Source organism: Heliangelus exortis, chromosome 1, assembly GCF_036169615.1.
Source record: "Heliangelus exortis chromosome 1, bHelExo1.hap1, whole genome shotgun sequence".
Lineage (NCBI taxonomy): Eukaryota > Metazoa > Chordata > Aves > Apodiformes > Trochilidae > Heliangelus > Heliangelus exortis.
In genome coordinates this window covers 86,731,967-86,748,008 of record NC_092422.1, presented here as the reverse complement: position 1 = coordinate 86,748,008, position 16,042 = coordinate 86,731,967, and the positions used below count along the sequence as shown (strand labels likewise).

Genomic DNA, 16,042 nt, shown 5'->3' with positions numbered 1-16,042 from the left:
CATAATATATCACATTGTTTTTATGGAAAAATCTTAAATGGCACCACAACAGCCAAAATCAGACATTCAAAAAAGCTGTTAATACAAGATTCACTGATTTGTATAAATACACACTATTTAATCTATCTTGCATCATGTCATTAACAAGTGTTGTCTTGATAGTTGCATGGTTTCACAAAACTGCAGATGACATTCCAACCCCATTTCCCACCAACCTTCAAACCAAAGGCAGTCATATTAAGCCAGATGTGTGTTTTCCTAATTACTCCTTAAGCCTAAAAAGAAATGTTTAGCCCAGCGGTCAGGTTTATTACCTTTTACTTCTCTTGCCACTATGGACTCAGGACAGTGAAGGTGGGTGGATCTGAGAGCATCAAAATAGTTTCAAAATGTTGAGGACCTACACAGTGGAGCTAGTCTACTTGCATCAGCTGCAACTCATGCATCTTGAAGGTGTTAGCATTCCTCATGATTCAGAAAGTAAACTGTTTGACAATTACAAACTAAAGGCGAGCACACGTGACTAGCAAACCCACTTGTTTTACACCACATTGAGGAGGAAGTGTTAGGGAATTTCAGAACCAAATGGCTCCTACCCCTCTAACCCTTAACTGTGTCACAGGCAGTACAACCCTTCACAGAAGTGTCAATGACAAAATCTACTAGAATTTTTAATGATATCAACATTTACTAAATACTTGACTTTGAAAAACTGCATTTACAGCAGCACATATAAGGCAAGATAGAAGCTCACAGTACCCATGAAATGCTCTTTGAGAGATAACATTAACTTACTTGTTACAATCCCTGCCAAAGCTAACACAAACTGATTTTCATCAGAATCCAAATCCTGCTGTTTCATGTCCTCGCTTAATGACTTCACAAAGCTCTCCATGGTCTGCGCAGTGATTGTGAAAAACTTTACAGCTTTACTCTGCAATCATGGAGAAAAGTAGATTATGCACAGTACACCAACTATAATTATTAGATGCTACAGTAAAACTGAACAATATGCAACTTACTAAAACATCCTGTCACATTTAAAAAAGGAAAATAATAGCTATGTAGTGACAGATTCCCTCATACTTGAAACCATTACCTCAGAACAACATGAGATACTACTCAGTGATACGCTGACTTGCAAATTATTGTAAATTTGTACATTAACTTATTTTAAAACTATGCCATTGCACATTGACCTCCTAAACCCATAATACTATGTATCAAACAGAAGTAATGTTTATTTTCAAAACTGAGTCTATTATCTCTGGGCCTTGCAACAGCAGGGTCAGATGTTTAACATTTACCTAGGCTACTACAGCTGCTTTTGTCAAAACCCTATCCATCTGAAGACTGGAGAGTAGCCTGACACAGTGACTTGACATGAATTTCCCAATAAAATTAGTTAACTAGCTAAAAATACCCCAACTAATTCAATTGGATCCTAGCAGGATTCAGGATTCTGATACAGTATGGAGAAACATTCATTCATTTTGCAAAGTGACAAAAATTTTTTAAATTCCTGTCAGTACTACTGCTTTCACAGTATGTACTAAGCTATTTGTAACATTTACTTATTCCTCCAATGCTGTACATTCACCACACTGTAACTGCACAGCTCCTGTAGGGTGATTCCAGTAACAAGATGTAAAAAGCAGGGTCAGCCAATACTCATTATCCTCACAAATGATACTGTGGCCCCAGAATAACATGAACAGATTGTGGGGAAAGAGAATGGAAAAAACCCACACTTCTGCACGTGCTGGGTGCACTTTACATACTTATAGGGACATCACACCTCAAAGATGGCAATTCTAACTGAAGAAATGACCAGAGTTCAAAAAGCAATTTGCCATCAATGTGTGCTTGCAGCCCAGAAGGCCAACCAGGCTGCAAAAGAAGCACGGGCAGCAGGTCAAGCAAGGGAGGTGATTCTCTTCCTCTGCTCTGCTCTTGTATGGTGGGAGGTGTCCCTGCCCATGGCAGGGCGGGTTGGAACTAGATGATCTTTAAGGTCCCTTTTAACCCAAATCATTCCATGATTCTGCAATTCTATAAGCAGAGGGTGAGAGAAAACGAAGAGAGTCTGTTATAGCAGAGGAGTAGGAAAATACCTGTTATAAAAATCTGTATTAGCATGGAAGCATGACAGAGTACTAAGCAAACCAAGTAGTTGGTACATAGCACAGAAAGCAAGCAAAATCTTTATTTTCCATTCTCCTGAGATACCGCTGGTGCCATCTCTGCTGAACTTTCTTTCCAAGTAGCCATTAATTAGCTATCTGTGAATCCTGAGGAGCTGGAGCAGAGACCAATCTGGTATATAAATAGCAAATATTACATACTCTGCACAGTCTCTGATTTCCTTTACAGTATTTTCATGGGACTGAAGAATGTCTCACCCACAGACGTTAAGATAAGGACAGTTCTGAGAGCAGCCATTAAGATGCTTGATCCCCGATGGTGCAATGAACCCTACGCTGTCCAAGTAACTCCTGCGTGAAAAGAACAGCTTACATGCACGATTCCTGCCATAAAGTATAAAGACATTTGTTGCCACAGCAGATAACTGAAGCAGCAGACCACCTTGTAGGATACAAGATTTCTCACGTTGAAGCAAGCCTTGACGTTGCCTTGATATCAAACCTTCAGCTTGCAGTTCCCCAGGAGTGCCCTGTCACACGCATTTGTGGTCGAAGCTTTCAGCAAGACATCTAAAACAATCTCATGGGAATTAATTTGCTTCTTTTTTGGCAGAGGCAGGCAGGCATTCTTGAAAACTCTCTCCATGCAGCTTCTCTGAATGTTTCTCTAGAAGTGTTAAGCCTGGAGAGAAACAGTGGGCATCCCTCCCCTACTGCCTTGAAAACTACTTGCACTCAAGTTCCAATTAGCTGCTTAAGTTTTGGGTTTCCCAGCCTGTCTGGACACAAATGGTACATTGACTGAAATTATGTTTGGGACCAATCTGCATTACAGAGCTGCATAAAAGACCTACTCCTGTTTCTGTGCCGAGACTGAAAAAATTTTGAGCATTGCTCCCTAAGGCAGAAGATTATTTTTAACTGATGTCACCCTCCACACACGCTTGACTATGAGCAACAGTTTCAAAGGACTCTTGATATCCTTCTGCATTTATATAGTCCATAGCACCTTCTCAAGGGAGGGGGGAAGATGCTACAAGCTGTACAACTTGGCCAAAAATAACCTAAACCAAAAACTTCGTGTGACAAATCTCCATCATCTTTTAATAACCTGCCCCAATGCCAGCTGCAATCTGTGGTTGATGCAATGCCATACAATCCCTTTATGGTTTTCCTAGTAGTCTTGTTGCACCCCCAGGCATGTTTCTCATCATGTGCATTATCAGAAGAAAATTATGCCCCAAAATGTTGCTATGACCTTCATCAGAAGTACAGCAGTTCAATGGGCTCCCATGTTTGCTGGGAATGACTTCAGAAGTATTTTGCATTTCAAACAAACCTATTGCATCTTCAGAGTTGGGCTTTTTACTCTTACACAAATCACCAGGTATCCGTTTTGATTTTACTTGGTTCTACTTAATTTTGATACTGAAGACTGTTTTCAACAAGGATTACACTAACTCTACTCTCATCTTCTAAAATGCGGTCATTTTCATCACTGCTACCATTTAGTGGGAAACCTAACGTTTTGATACTGTTTCACAAGTCAAATAACAAGAGCTAGCCACGAAATATTGTTGACTCTTTGTTACAAATGCTTCTGAAAATACAGAATATAGTTTGATACTGTTGGGTTTTTTTTTTCTGTGTTGGGCTCTTTTGTACCCCCCTGCCTGTCTTTTTTTAATTTAACTGGTTTATTCAGTGTTTTTACAGACTTTTTTTCCTTAGTAATGGCTGCTGCTTGGATCCTGAATCATCAGAAGTTATCACTGTAAAGCTTTCAATATAAAGCTTTACTTGTACCTTGGTGCACCCAAACTGGAAAACCTCTTTAAAACCTCTTTAAAGCACACTAATTTACCATCTACTACAATAAACTAATCTTTTTCACTCAGCTGTTTATCATTCTGCTGAAAAAAATCAAGGCAGAAGGAATGGTGGCATTGGTTCACTCAGATTAAATACAAGAATTTCTTTCCATAATGGCTGTGACAAGACTGAAAATCATATTTTTACCAGGCCTGCTCTTCTGATCCCTCCTAATTCCATCAGATACACTTGGCAGTGAAGCTGTGTTAGTTGTAATATTACTACTGTATTTAACTGTTGCTGTTTTGTTTTTTTCTTCAAGTAAACTACCTGTTGAATTTAAACACTGAAGATTCAATAAAATTCATTTGAATCAAAACAGATAGACTCTCTAAATTTCCAAGACTCACGAAAGCATTAAGGAAGAACCAAGATTTAAAGAAGTTAAGAATTGATAGATCTGTCTTCCTTCCATGGAAATAGCTCCTCCAAGCTCTCTATAGGTATGGAAATTGCTGCTTGTGCCCAAGAATTATTTTTCTTCTGTTAGCTTGCAAAGATTTTGCTAGCTGTAGCCTTGCTTCCAGTTTAACTGTGCAAAGTGGAAAATCCTTCTTTGGTAACATAAGAATTAACTACTGCATTTATTCCCTGACTGCTCTGTAACACTTTATAGTTCCAACACTTCTTAAATGAGAATAGATGGTTTCCCAAAGAATATGCAATTCAGAAAACATTGTTACTCTCCAATTAGTTTCTGAAATATATTCTTATGTTTAAACAATTTACAGTGCAAGGTCCTTATTTTAACATCATTACCACCAGTAAGTATTCACCTGCCATACTTACTCCTCCTAGAATGGCTTTAACAGCTTCCTCATTGCTAGATACACCCCAGAGCAACGTACACACTGCTGCACCCATTTCTGTGCAATACTCTGCTTGCTGCAGGAGCTGCTGCTTGGCCTCATTCAGCTGCTGACGCAGGTCTAGTTTTTCCTGAAATATTGTAAGAAAATTTTGGTTGCACTTCTTATCAGCCAATACAAGTTTCCAGGCTATGGGACAGAACAAGAAACATCATGGCCATACAAGCAATGGGAGGAGGGAGGAGTGTGAGGTGGCAACATCACAGCAGTTGCAGATAAATACCTTTTTTCCTGAGCTATATCTAAGTAGTAGAGTACATCGTGGGGACTGACAGTAACCAGAAGCCTGTCCACAAGGTCAGACCAAGTGACCCACTGAGACTGAGTGGCACCTAGAGAAGTCTGATAGGAGAGTCTACTCCTCCTAAGCAAATACCTACACATCTTTTCAAGAGAGAAGAGATTCCAGCATCAGAGGTCAGCCTTTCCAGATAGCTTAACAAAGATATTGGAAGCATCTTATAGAAAGGGGCAGTTGTTTTGTTTTTCAAAACAGACTACTACCTTAGCCACCACTGTAGAATGCTGGTTATCTAGGATAAACACTGTTGTCTCTCCCAACACTTTTCTAATGGCATATTTCTGTCTGTCAGTAAGACAGTCCCTTGAAAAACACACCAAAGGTTTGAAGTTTGAAGGGCATTTCATACCAGTGCATCCCCCACTCAAGCGAGCTGCTCAGTGGTCCTTGCCACAAAGCATGAAAGAGGAATCCAACACAACCAGGACACAACTTCAATTTGGCAATACTTCTTTCAAGTCACACAAGAAGTTGGCTAGAAGAGTACCATGGTTTTAGATACGATTCTAGGTCTCATTGCCTTCCTACCAGGTGCCACAGGGTATTGATGCTGCTGCACTTCCCATCTTGGAGCTAGTACAGACAGTGAGATCAAAGCAGAGACCCCAGCCTGCAATCTCTCAGGGTGGGTGCTCTCAGGGCTCCCTGCTGACTCCACATGAGGTGGTATTAGACAGTGTGGCAAGGAAAGATAAAGGCCAGTCAAGAAAACTGAAGCAAACTCAAGTATTAAAACAGAGAGAATCACAGACCACTCTATGTCAAAACAACAGAAGGATCTTGCTCTGTCCATGCTGTGTGCATGGAACTTCAGATCCAAGCAGAAAGCATCCCCCTCGGCCCAGCCTCTCCTGCATGTTTAGCTATCAGGACAAAATCTGGGAAACTGAGAAAGAACCTTTTCTATGTCAATTTTGAAAGCTAGTAAACAGAACAAAACTCTCACCCGTGTATTTCCATCAAGATTTTAAAATAAGTCTCCAGTCGATATAGGGGTTCACCTCAGTGTTTTGTGTTGCAGATTTAGAAAGAATGGAAAATTAAAGTCATCTGAAAATCTATATAACATTGTATCAGCCAGTACAAAGATGCTTGTACTTTGTCATCAAGTACCTACCTAGCCTCCTGTATCATTCCTGACAGCCTGATTTGTATTGATTTATCATGCTGCTAATGGAACACACAGGCTAGAATCTGTGAACTTCAAATTAAATTTATCAAGAAGATTTCTGTGCATATTTACTCTCTGGAGGCTCTTTCACCTAACAGTTTAATACATGGAAAAGACAGACACTTGCTGCTGACTCCCTAGGCATAAAGTCCCAAGAAAAGTCTCTTATTTCTTAACACTTTGATTGTTTTTAAGCAAGTTAACCAAATTTTATCTTTTGCATAACTCACTGCCAGACCTATCAGCTTTCCTGCCACCATGTGCATAAACAAAATGTCACAAGGCATCTTCCTCTCTAACCCTATCTTGTACCTGTCTTTCTTTCTGCACTGTCCTTGTTTTAGGAAAATATATCTTTTAATACATTTTATTTGCATTTTGCATTTGGGTGCTAATACTCAATAAGACATAAAACTCTGTAATACCAAAGCAAGATCCCCCTCAACAAGTATGCAAAGCCAGCACAAGAAATGCCAGAATTTTTAATAGGTCAAAAGCAACATCAGAACAAAAGTACTAAACAAAGAAAACAAAATAGTACATTCACAAGCCAGGAAAATAAACGGAGCCTGCAAAAGCAAATAACCTAGCTGGAAGCAACACTCCTGAGAGTTCACATCACAAAGCAATCACTGTGCTATGCAACACCACCATCTTCAGGAAAGGGTCAAGACACAAGAATACAGCACTGCTTAAGTACATAACTGTGAAAAGACAGACAAAGAAGACATTAGCCAAGAATAACATCTGCACTTCAAGTTTTGCTCAGGTTCATGAAGCGTGGCAATTCCATAATCGGTGATGCAGCGCTGCACAGAAACATTGGAATGCAAAATGTTGATTTATGATCCCCTAAGAAAAGGGCACTGCTCAGCTAGAAAATGCATTTATTTTATGTTTGTCTGAATTGTTTCCTTTTCCTTCAGAAGACAAATATGTAGAAAATAAATCAGAAACTATACACAAGGATGCCTACAACAGAAAAGCAACCAAATGAAAAACCCCCACGCAAAGTGATTAACTGGAACAAAAATCACACAAATACATAGGCCACCTTCTTTTATCAGCTTCTTTTACCAGCCTACAAAAGCACAATCCACTCAAAAAAATGCACCTTCATGGTATATAACAGAAGCCATTTTGACAATCAATATACACTGTACAAGATAGATCTGAAGAGAAGAGGGCTTTTATCAGGACACCAAGACAACTACTCTCAGTAAATTATACATTCTATAGGTAAAACTTTCATGCTAAGGAAATCAGAAACCAAAACCACCTACCACTTATTTTGTAATATTAAGATGAATGAAGAGTGGGACATACTTCATTAATACCTGAAGCAGTAACATTAAATCTTACATAGAGTTCTTCATGAATGCTTATACAAGTAAAGACTGGGGTACACAGCAAAACTAAACAAGTACCTACTGCAATAGGTGTCCCAAATTATACTTATTTTGAAGTAAGGAATAACCAGATAGAATGTTCCGTTATATTTTACAGTGATAACAAACTTCATTCCAGAATGCCTTCTCCATGCAGATGTGCCCTAAAACTGCATGTGTGAACTGTTCATTTATTCCTTTCCAAAAGTGAAATAATTTAGGTAGATGAATCTGCCTTTGTGCAATCCCAAGTGTGGCAGATGCTAACTCTAGAACCCTAAAAAAGTGAACTTCTGCAGATTATTAAAGATAGCCACCAGCTCCAAGGAAATTAGCTTTTGCAGCAACTGATTGTCACAACTCTCTGAAAAATTAAGCTGCTAGCCTATGTGATCCTATTTGAACCCCAAGAGTTTCACAGAAGACCCACAGTCTGGCAAGTGACCATTTTTGCTACTCCATTGTTAAGTACCTCTGCTCTCATAATCATGAAATACAATACTGAGAGAGCAAAAGAAGCCCTGTAATTGTTCTTTGGCTCACAGCTGTGTATGGCAATTGAATCAACAAGTGCATTGAGAAAGACTTATAAAACTAAAGAAAGGTTCAGAGCTAACAGCAATCCAAAAGAGAAGCCAGTTTCACTTTGTACATTGCATTGCTATGTCAAATTCAGAAGAACAGATTCCACAAAGGATGCCAGCTACACCACAATCTTCCTGAATACCCAATGTTTCATTTCCACATACTACCATAAAAAAATGCCAACGGCTGATTTTTAACTTTACCCAGACCAAAATGAACCCTGCCAAAAGGCCTGTAATGCAACCCTGCACCTCACATGGTGTGGAGGTGATAGTGGTCTGTGCACATACACAAGAAGTATGCATGCAAGCAGGAGACTGTCTGTTGTACCTCTGTGTGCACACACTGAATACTTTCTGGTACTGCATGCATTGATCCTTTTGCTCTAGAACTATCATGGGGAAAGGAATGTGACTTACAAACTTCCAGGTAAGTAATCTCCTCATTATCTGACTACATGAAAGGAAATCCCAGACTCTTTTTCAAGATAAGGATGTATTTCGTGACAGGAATATAAAAAACTGATGATTACAGCTTTGGTTATTAAAACTCAAGCATACAGATACTACTATTCCTACAGCAAAAATACCTTCTTCTCTCTCATGCAATCTGCCTGAGCTGTTTCCAGACGAGCTCTGAAGTGTTCACAATCCATTTTTAGCTGCTCGATTTCCTCCTCTTTCTTCTCCATGTCTATGATAGGACAAATCGGATAAACGAAGCAGTAAGTTATGACCAACGAACCTGCACTAAAGAATAAAGAATCCACCACGTGCAACACTTACCAGGTGCTTCAAATATTTGGTTGTGTTACAACACCTCCTCGTGGCTAACTGGCTGTACCGCACTTTGCCACATTTCAACAGTTCTTACGAAAAACTAAATGAACACGATGTTTCCGATTTAAAACAGGGAAAGACTGAAAGAATCACAGCTAACTGTTAAATGCTGTGTACCAATAAAACGCTATTCTGGAATGAAGCTCCAGCTCCTCAGATATTTTTATTTAAATTACTAATTTTTCTACTTTGTTTTTTTTCACAATGTTTTTCATGTCTAGCATCTTTGAAACTCAGTGAGTATAGTGAAAATCTAATAAAAAGAATACCAAGATCAGTCAGAAGTATTCCAATATACAATGTACAAATTATAGGAATAGTAAGAACAAAATGCAGGATTTTAAATTAATGTTTATAAAACTATAAAACATTACAAACTATTAACACATCACATCAGTGACAAGCAAATTTTACAATTCTCTTAAAAATTTAATCTTTGATGTTAACAGAAATACATTCCAATTTAGACTCCTTGTTTAGTGAATGAAAATCAAGTCAAATGTATAATGATGAGGTCTGTTTTAAAAAATGCACTATGAAGGGTATTTTTAAAAATTGTTTCTTATCATAATTTTAATTTTAAAACCATGGTTCTGGATGCTTAGAATTTTTAAATTTCCTGAAAAAAAGAAACACATTTGAGTAATTCCAAAAAGTAATGTCCAAACAGCATCTACTGTAATTTTGGTTAGCTTAAAAAAACAAGTTACACTCCACTTTGAGCACAAAATCCTTGATCATGAGAGTATGGTCTATGGCTTAACTCACTTCAAATACACCCCCTTAAATACTGTCATTATATTTTAGTGTATTTGCCAAAGATTATATTAAAATCAATGATAAAAAGATAATATCATTAAAAAAAAAAACAAACAGTACTTATTATTCAAAGAGCTAGGATTAATTTTATTTAGTAATTTTTCACTATTTGAAAGTAAATGCCTTTCTTTTTTCATCCTACTTGACAAAACATTAGCACCTCAAATACATACATTGTTTTAAGTAGCAGGTATAAGATAACCTAGTCACAAATAGCTTTTCTGAAGAGGTGGAACCTATTTGCACCCAGCCCTTCTTGTGATTGTAAGCCATCAACACCAGCACCTTTTAACAGTCATCAAAGAGACCAGGCAAGGTTTCCTAGGAAACACAGATGTACAAAGACATGCTCTCCATGCTCTCCAGTCTTTTCAACATCCAATGCAAAGGGAAAGAATGAAGGAGGTAATGATCATTACAGTTTTTGAGGTGTAACTCTGGTCAGTGGTAGGAAACTTTCCTCCCTTCCATCAAGTAAAGAAAATTCAGACTTCTGGACCTATTTCCACATAGGTGTTGTCTTAAGTACTTGGTAGAAAGATGCCTTGAGCAAGAGTAGGGCACACTAGGCTTTATCCATGGCAGACCAAGAACCTGTTACTCCTTGCTAGGTAAGTACATTCAGTAGAACCCAAATCCCAGTGAAAATCTCTCACTGCAAGGAAGCAAGCCCTCCTAAATGAGAAGACTCACTTTCAGCCTTTAAAAAAATGGATCCACCCTGAACACACTATGAGCACAGCCACATCCTTCACCACCAGACTCCAAAGAGTCCTGGAACCAGAACCGAGACAGGAGAAGCAGAACAATATTTACTGACTGTTAGTTCAATGCCACCTGTAATTTTTTAAGTCCTCCAGAGAAAAGATGGATGTGTTAACCTCCTCTCAGGTATCACAGGGTTTTGTGTCAAGAGAAACTAGGTGCATTCAAGAGGGGAAAATGGTTAATATTGGAAGCTGATGAAGAGAGATCTACTTGTAGCTGCATCTCATTCCTGGAAATCCCCAGTCAGCTCTCCCAGCTGTGCACGCCTTTGCTCTGAAGAGAATTCAAGGCTGCATGCACCAGTCCTGCCATTTGACAGCCTCTTGACACAGAGCAGTAGAATTTTGCTGACACCAATGATGGCAGATGTGCTGCTGCCTCCTGCACACAGCAGTCCTCAGCAGAACACAGGGAAGGCCAACGGGTTCTCCAACTGGCTGCAGGTTCCACCCCCCCAGTGAAAGTTCCTTCCCTCTCGACACTAAGATCTTGAGACTCTCAGACTGTCTACCTCCACCAAGTGAAAAAGCAGCTTTCACTATCAACTTGGATGAGCAAGAAACACGAAATGGCTTCCTTACACAAATAGAGAATACATAACTTTGCCCCTGTAGAAGTGAATATTTGACTTTAGGAAGAAGCAGCATTTGGCCTTGAGAGAGACAGCACTCAAAAGCAGAACAAGGCAATGGGCACGAAGTAAAAAGAGCAGGACTACATTTCAGGTCTTTTCAGTTCATCTCATTCTCATTCATGCTGTAGGTCACATCAGATTTTCTGGACCTGATATATACTCCCAAAGCTCTGGAAGGTGGAGAAATGAGTGGTTACAATGAATGTCAACAACTGATGGAATTCCAGTTCTACTGATCTAAATGCTAAATCAATGTTAAATGCAAATTTTGACATTGGATCATCGAGGCAGCTGGAAGCTCTGCCCCAATATATTACTTGATATTGGAGACAGGCCTTGAGACTCAGTCTTCCTTGGCTTTTTCAGCCAGCTGTTGCTCTGTGTAACCTGTCTCAGTGCTCGACCTGTGTCTTTTCAAACAAAAACAATTTCTAGGAGAACAAGTGAATTGTACTGCAGCATGAATGGAAGCTACAGGCCCCAAGGATTAAGCTGACTCAGATTTGGTCCTGATGGCATGTTGGGAGTGGTGGAATTCTTGAAAAAATAATGCACAGAGACAACACTGAAAAATCAGACTTTAGGAAGAGCAGTAAAAGACCTTTGTAACTGACAGTCTTAGATTTTTTGGTTTTTTTTTACTTATGAATACTTAGGGCAAGAAAAGCATACAAACCAAAAAATAAGTCAAGCTAAATACAACAACATTATCTCTTCCTTTAACTTTTCATCAAATTATTTACCATGGCATCTAAAGTGACATTTCAAGAAACAGAATGCTTCTGCCTTTCCTCGAAAAGAAATCACTTTTTTTTTTTTCAATACAGCTTTCCTTACAGCCTAGATATGTTTTTAACCACAGTAAATAATTTTTAATGATTAATTTGACATGTCTCATTATTTGTAATACAGTTTGTCATTTTCTCCATTACAAACACATTAATTAACTAGAGCAGTCATTGAACACCATAGTCTAATTTGGAATACCTCCACAAACTCTACATCTATTCATAGGGGAAGGACAGTTTGTTCTGCATCGTTTTGGCAGAAACTCTAATAGCTTGTAACATGGTACTACTCACTTGATTCAATAGCATCCAGTTTCTGGAATGTCCCCAGGATATCCCCATTTAGTATTTTGGGTAAGAAATCCCGCAATTGCATAACCTCAGTTGTCAGTCTTTCCAAATCTCTTCTTTTAATTTTAATAAACTCCTCCTTGTTCTCAGCCTTCTGAAACAAAACAAAAAAAAAAAAGAACCAAAAACAAACAAGAAAACACAACAACAAAACCCACAAACCAACAACAAACCAAAGACACAGCTACAGACAGGCTTGCAGTGTTTTCTTTCTTGAATCCCTTCTCTGGACAATGTTATAGCCCCCTTTATGACATCATTTCAGAAATTCATACCCTTTTAAAAGACAACAATCCAGTAATAAGTAAACCCAAAAATCTACGAGATAAATTTTCACTGTAATCTAGTTTTCACTACTCTGGCCTAAAGCAAATCCTATTATCTCTCTTTGCCTTAAATATGTGCTGTAAAAACTAAAATTCACATTTTAAAATGTGAGAAGCTATGCACATGCCAAGCTACTGTTCCAAGACTGCTGTAAAGCACACAATGTAACTCATTTTTCAATTAATTCAAATACCTGTATGATGCTCGGTCACCTTGCTAAATTAAAACAGCTCTTTTAGACACTGTATTTTTTCTAAATAAATCTTCTTTTGTAAGAAGCACAAACTATTTTCAGCCCAATCCCCCACAGGAGTAATTTAGCTCCAAATCAAGACAAAAAATGTTCACTAGTTTCCTCTTAGGCTAAGCTATTGCTACATAACTGATTCCACACTCGAATAGAATGTGCATTAATTCTATAAAGAAATACAGGTACAAAACACTCCAAAACTCCAATTTCTGATGTGTATCTGCACTCTGCTGAATCTTAAAAAGGCTCCCATATGTACACAGACATAACAAAGGTTTAACTTCCTTTTTCTAAAATATTAATAATCTCATACAAATTTCACAAAGCAAAATTATAACACATCTTAGTGCTGTTTTACACTGCATTAAAAATGGTGAAGAAACAGTGAGATCATTTATGAATCATATCTGCTCCTTCCACAGAGAAGAGGATACTACAGAACACAAAAAGCTATAAAGGTACAAAACATGCTATCCTCAATCTTCCCAAGTCCAGCTGCACAAGATAAATAGAGGTATTTTTCACTGGTACAGACAGTGCTACCCTAGCATTGCTATCCTTTCCTACAAATTTTTTTTTTTTTCTTCCCTGCTTCCTCACATAGAACATTGCCTCTGATATTTGCTTCTTACTCTATTTCTTTTAAAGTTCTGTTTCATATCCATATAGCTGTGTGGACAGAACAGACCACTTCCAGCTTTCCTGGTTCAGATGCACTAGAGCCATGAGAAAGGTAGGAAGAAAGATTTTACTTTCAACTTCACTTGCACACTCCAAGCTGCCTTTAGAAGTGCTTATGGCAGAGTTACCATGGCTAAGTTACACCACATTACGTGGCTGAAAAAAAATACAACTCATTTATGTCTCAAGGAAGTATGGAATAAGCACGTGGCAATAGGACTCTATAGGAAAATACCATATGCATATAAGCCAACAGGAAGGACAAAGAGACGATTTAATATTGCTCAAGATTACTGAGCACAATTTGCTAGAGGCATAAACATAGCTCTATTCCCTAGCAGAAGCTAAATTCAAATCAAATACATAGGATCATACAATCGGTTTAGTTGGAAAAGACCTTTTAAAACCAAGTCCAGCCACCAATCCAGCAACGCTGTCAAGTCTACCACTTAACCATACCCCTGAGCTCTACGTCTACATGTCTTTTTAATACCTCTAGGGATGGTGCCCTGGGAATCCTGTTCCAGTGCCTGATAACTCTTTCAATGAACACCTTTTTTCCTAACATCCAGAATAAACCTTCCCTGGCACAACCTGAGGCTGTTTCCTCGTCACATCACTTTGTTGTTTGGGAGAAGAGGCCGTCATCCACAAAAATGAAGTAGTGGGATAGGGAGATGAAATACACAGTAAGAACATGCTCCATTTTAGCATCACTGTGAACGAAGTTCATTGCACTAGCGCAAACAGATGAGTTTTATTTTCTCTGGTTAATCTGCATCATCTCCCTCGGTTTCCACAATATGCTAAGAGCCTATACAACGGGTAACAGTAGCTTTCAGTCTGTGATATATGATGTTAATGAATTTGTATTCCTAACCAGTAAATTCAGAATTAAACTAAGAAGAAAGCGAATATGGGGCTAGACAAAGCAACTGAGACCTATAATTTTCCACAAAAACAGTGTAAGCAACACAAGGCCTTAACGAGATGAACTTCTGTCTCGGCGATAATTGAAGTGTGGGCCTTGTTCTTAAAACAAGGCACTGCCAAGGCTAAGGAGGCACCAAAGAATGCAAACATCTGCACAGAGACAACATAAAAATGCCACAACCAGCAGATAAGGGAAAAATTATGGCTAGGGTCTAATTTTGCTCTGTAAGAAGATAATGAAGTCGGCGAAAACAAGAAAGGTAAAGGGTTCAAGCTTGAGGAAGACTTCTTACTTCATCCAAAGACCCCCGATATCTCCCCAAGAGAGGACTCCGCCTAGACTCCACCTATCACGAATATTGTAATAACATGATGTAATCCGTATGAATATATATGTAAACCCAGCCCTTTTTAATATTCATAGAATTGTAATCAATATAAGGTAATTCTAGAGTTTTAGAAGTGTGCGTGTGAGTGGAGCAGAGACTCCCCATGCACCCAGCGCTGTTTTGCTCACTGCAATTTCACTCTTATTAATTAAATTAAACCATTAACAGAATATTGAGTCTCGGTCATTTTTAACAAGTCCAGCCCCTTACAGTCATGGTAGGCAATTGGATGCAGGAAATTTGACTCCAGCCCTTACGGACCTCTGGTGCAGCGGTCAAACCTCTCAGCTGTGTACCTCAGCTCACGGCCCGCACCACGACTCCCCCTTCCCTGATAGGCCGGGGACCGACCCGGCCAGAGACCCCAGCGGGCCCACTCTCTCCCAGCCCTGCTCAGCCCCTACGAGTAATTCCTCACGCACAGCAGCCTCACAAGCCCACACCGCGGCCAAGAGCCCCCTCAGAGCCGCAGCCCCGGACACGAAGGAACCCTCAAGGGCCGAGCTCCTGCATGCCTGCACCGCCTTCTCCGTCTTCCCCCCAGCGGCACAGACCCCGCCATCACACACAGCCCCACTCAGGGACCCGCCAGGCCCAGCGGGCAGCACGCAGGCCCCCAACACCCTCCGCCTTCTTCCCTCGGGGGACCCGACCCCCGCAGCAAGGTCCCGGACTCCTTGAACCCCTCGGACCCCTCAGACCTGGGGGCGGGAAAGGGCAGTGATGAAGGAAAGGATGGAGGGAGCGGGACCCAGGGTAGGGGTGGGGAAGAAGGCGGTTGCGCCACGCGCGCTACCTGCGCGTGGCCAGCGCAGCGCCACATGGCGCCCAACCCCTGCCGGCGGCAGCTTCGCGGCACTGTGGGAGAGGAGGCGGGAAGGGCACCACTGGCCCCGCCCACTCGGGGTGGCCCCGCCCGCTCCGCCGTCCGGA

The 16,042-nt window shown here is 39.9% G+C and overlaps 1 protein-coding gene across 3 annotated transcripts in view; it reads right to left on the bottom strand.

Moving 5' to 3' along the window:
• The window catches only part of HSF2BP (heat shock transcription factor 2 binding protein), a 32,945-nt gene extending 16,959 nt beyond the window's left edge, over positions 1–15,986 (bottom strand). Inside the window, exons 1-5 of one of the 3 annotated variants that reach the window (XM_071751809.1) lie at positions 15,906–15,986; positions 12,473–12,620; positions 8,920–9,023; positions 4,806–4,955; positions 796–934 (exon numbers count right to left, since the gene is read on the bottom strand). In XM_071751809.1, the coding sequence (XP_071607910.1) occupies positions 796–934; positions 4,806–4,955; positions 8,920–9,023; positions 12,473–12,620; positions 15,906–15,932 (568 nt within the window). In that variant the 5' untranslated portion in view covers positions 15,933–15,986. Of the gene's footprint in view, positions 1–795; positions 935–4,805; positions 4,956–8,919; positions 9,024–12,472; positions 12,624–15,905 lie in introns of all 3 variants that reach the window. The other 2 variants (XM_071751815.1, XM_071751804.1) reach the window with 2 other exon arrangements.
• Positions 15,987–16,042: the final 56 nt, after the last annotated feature.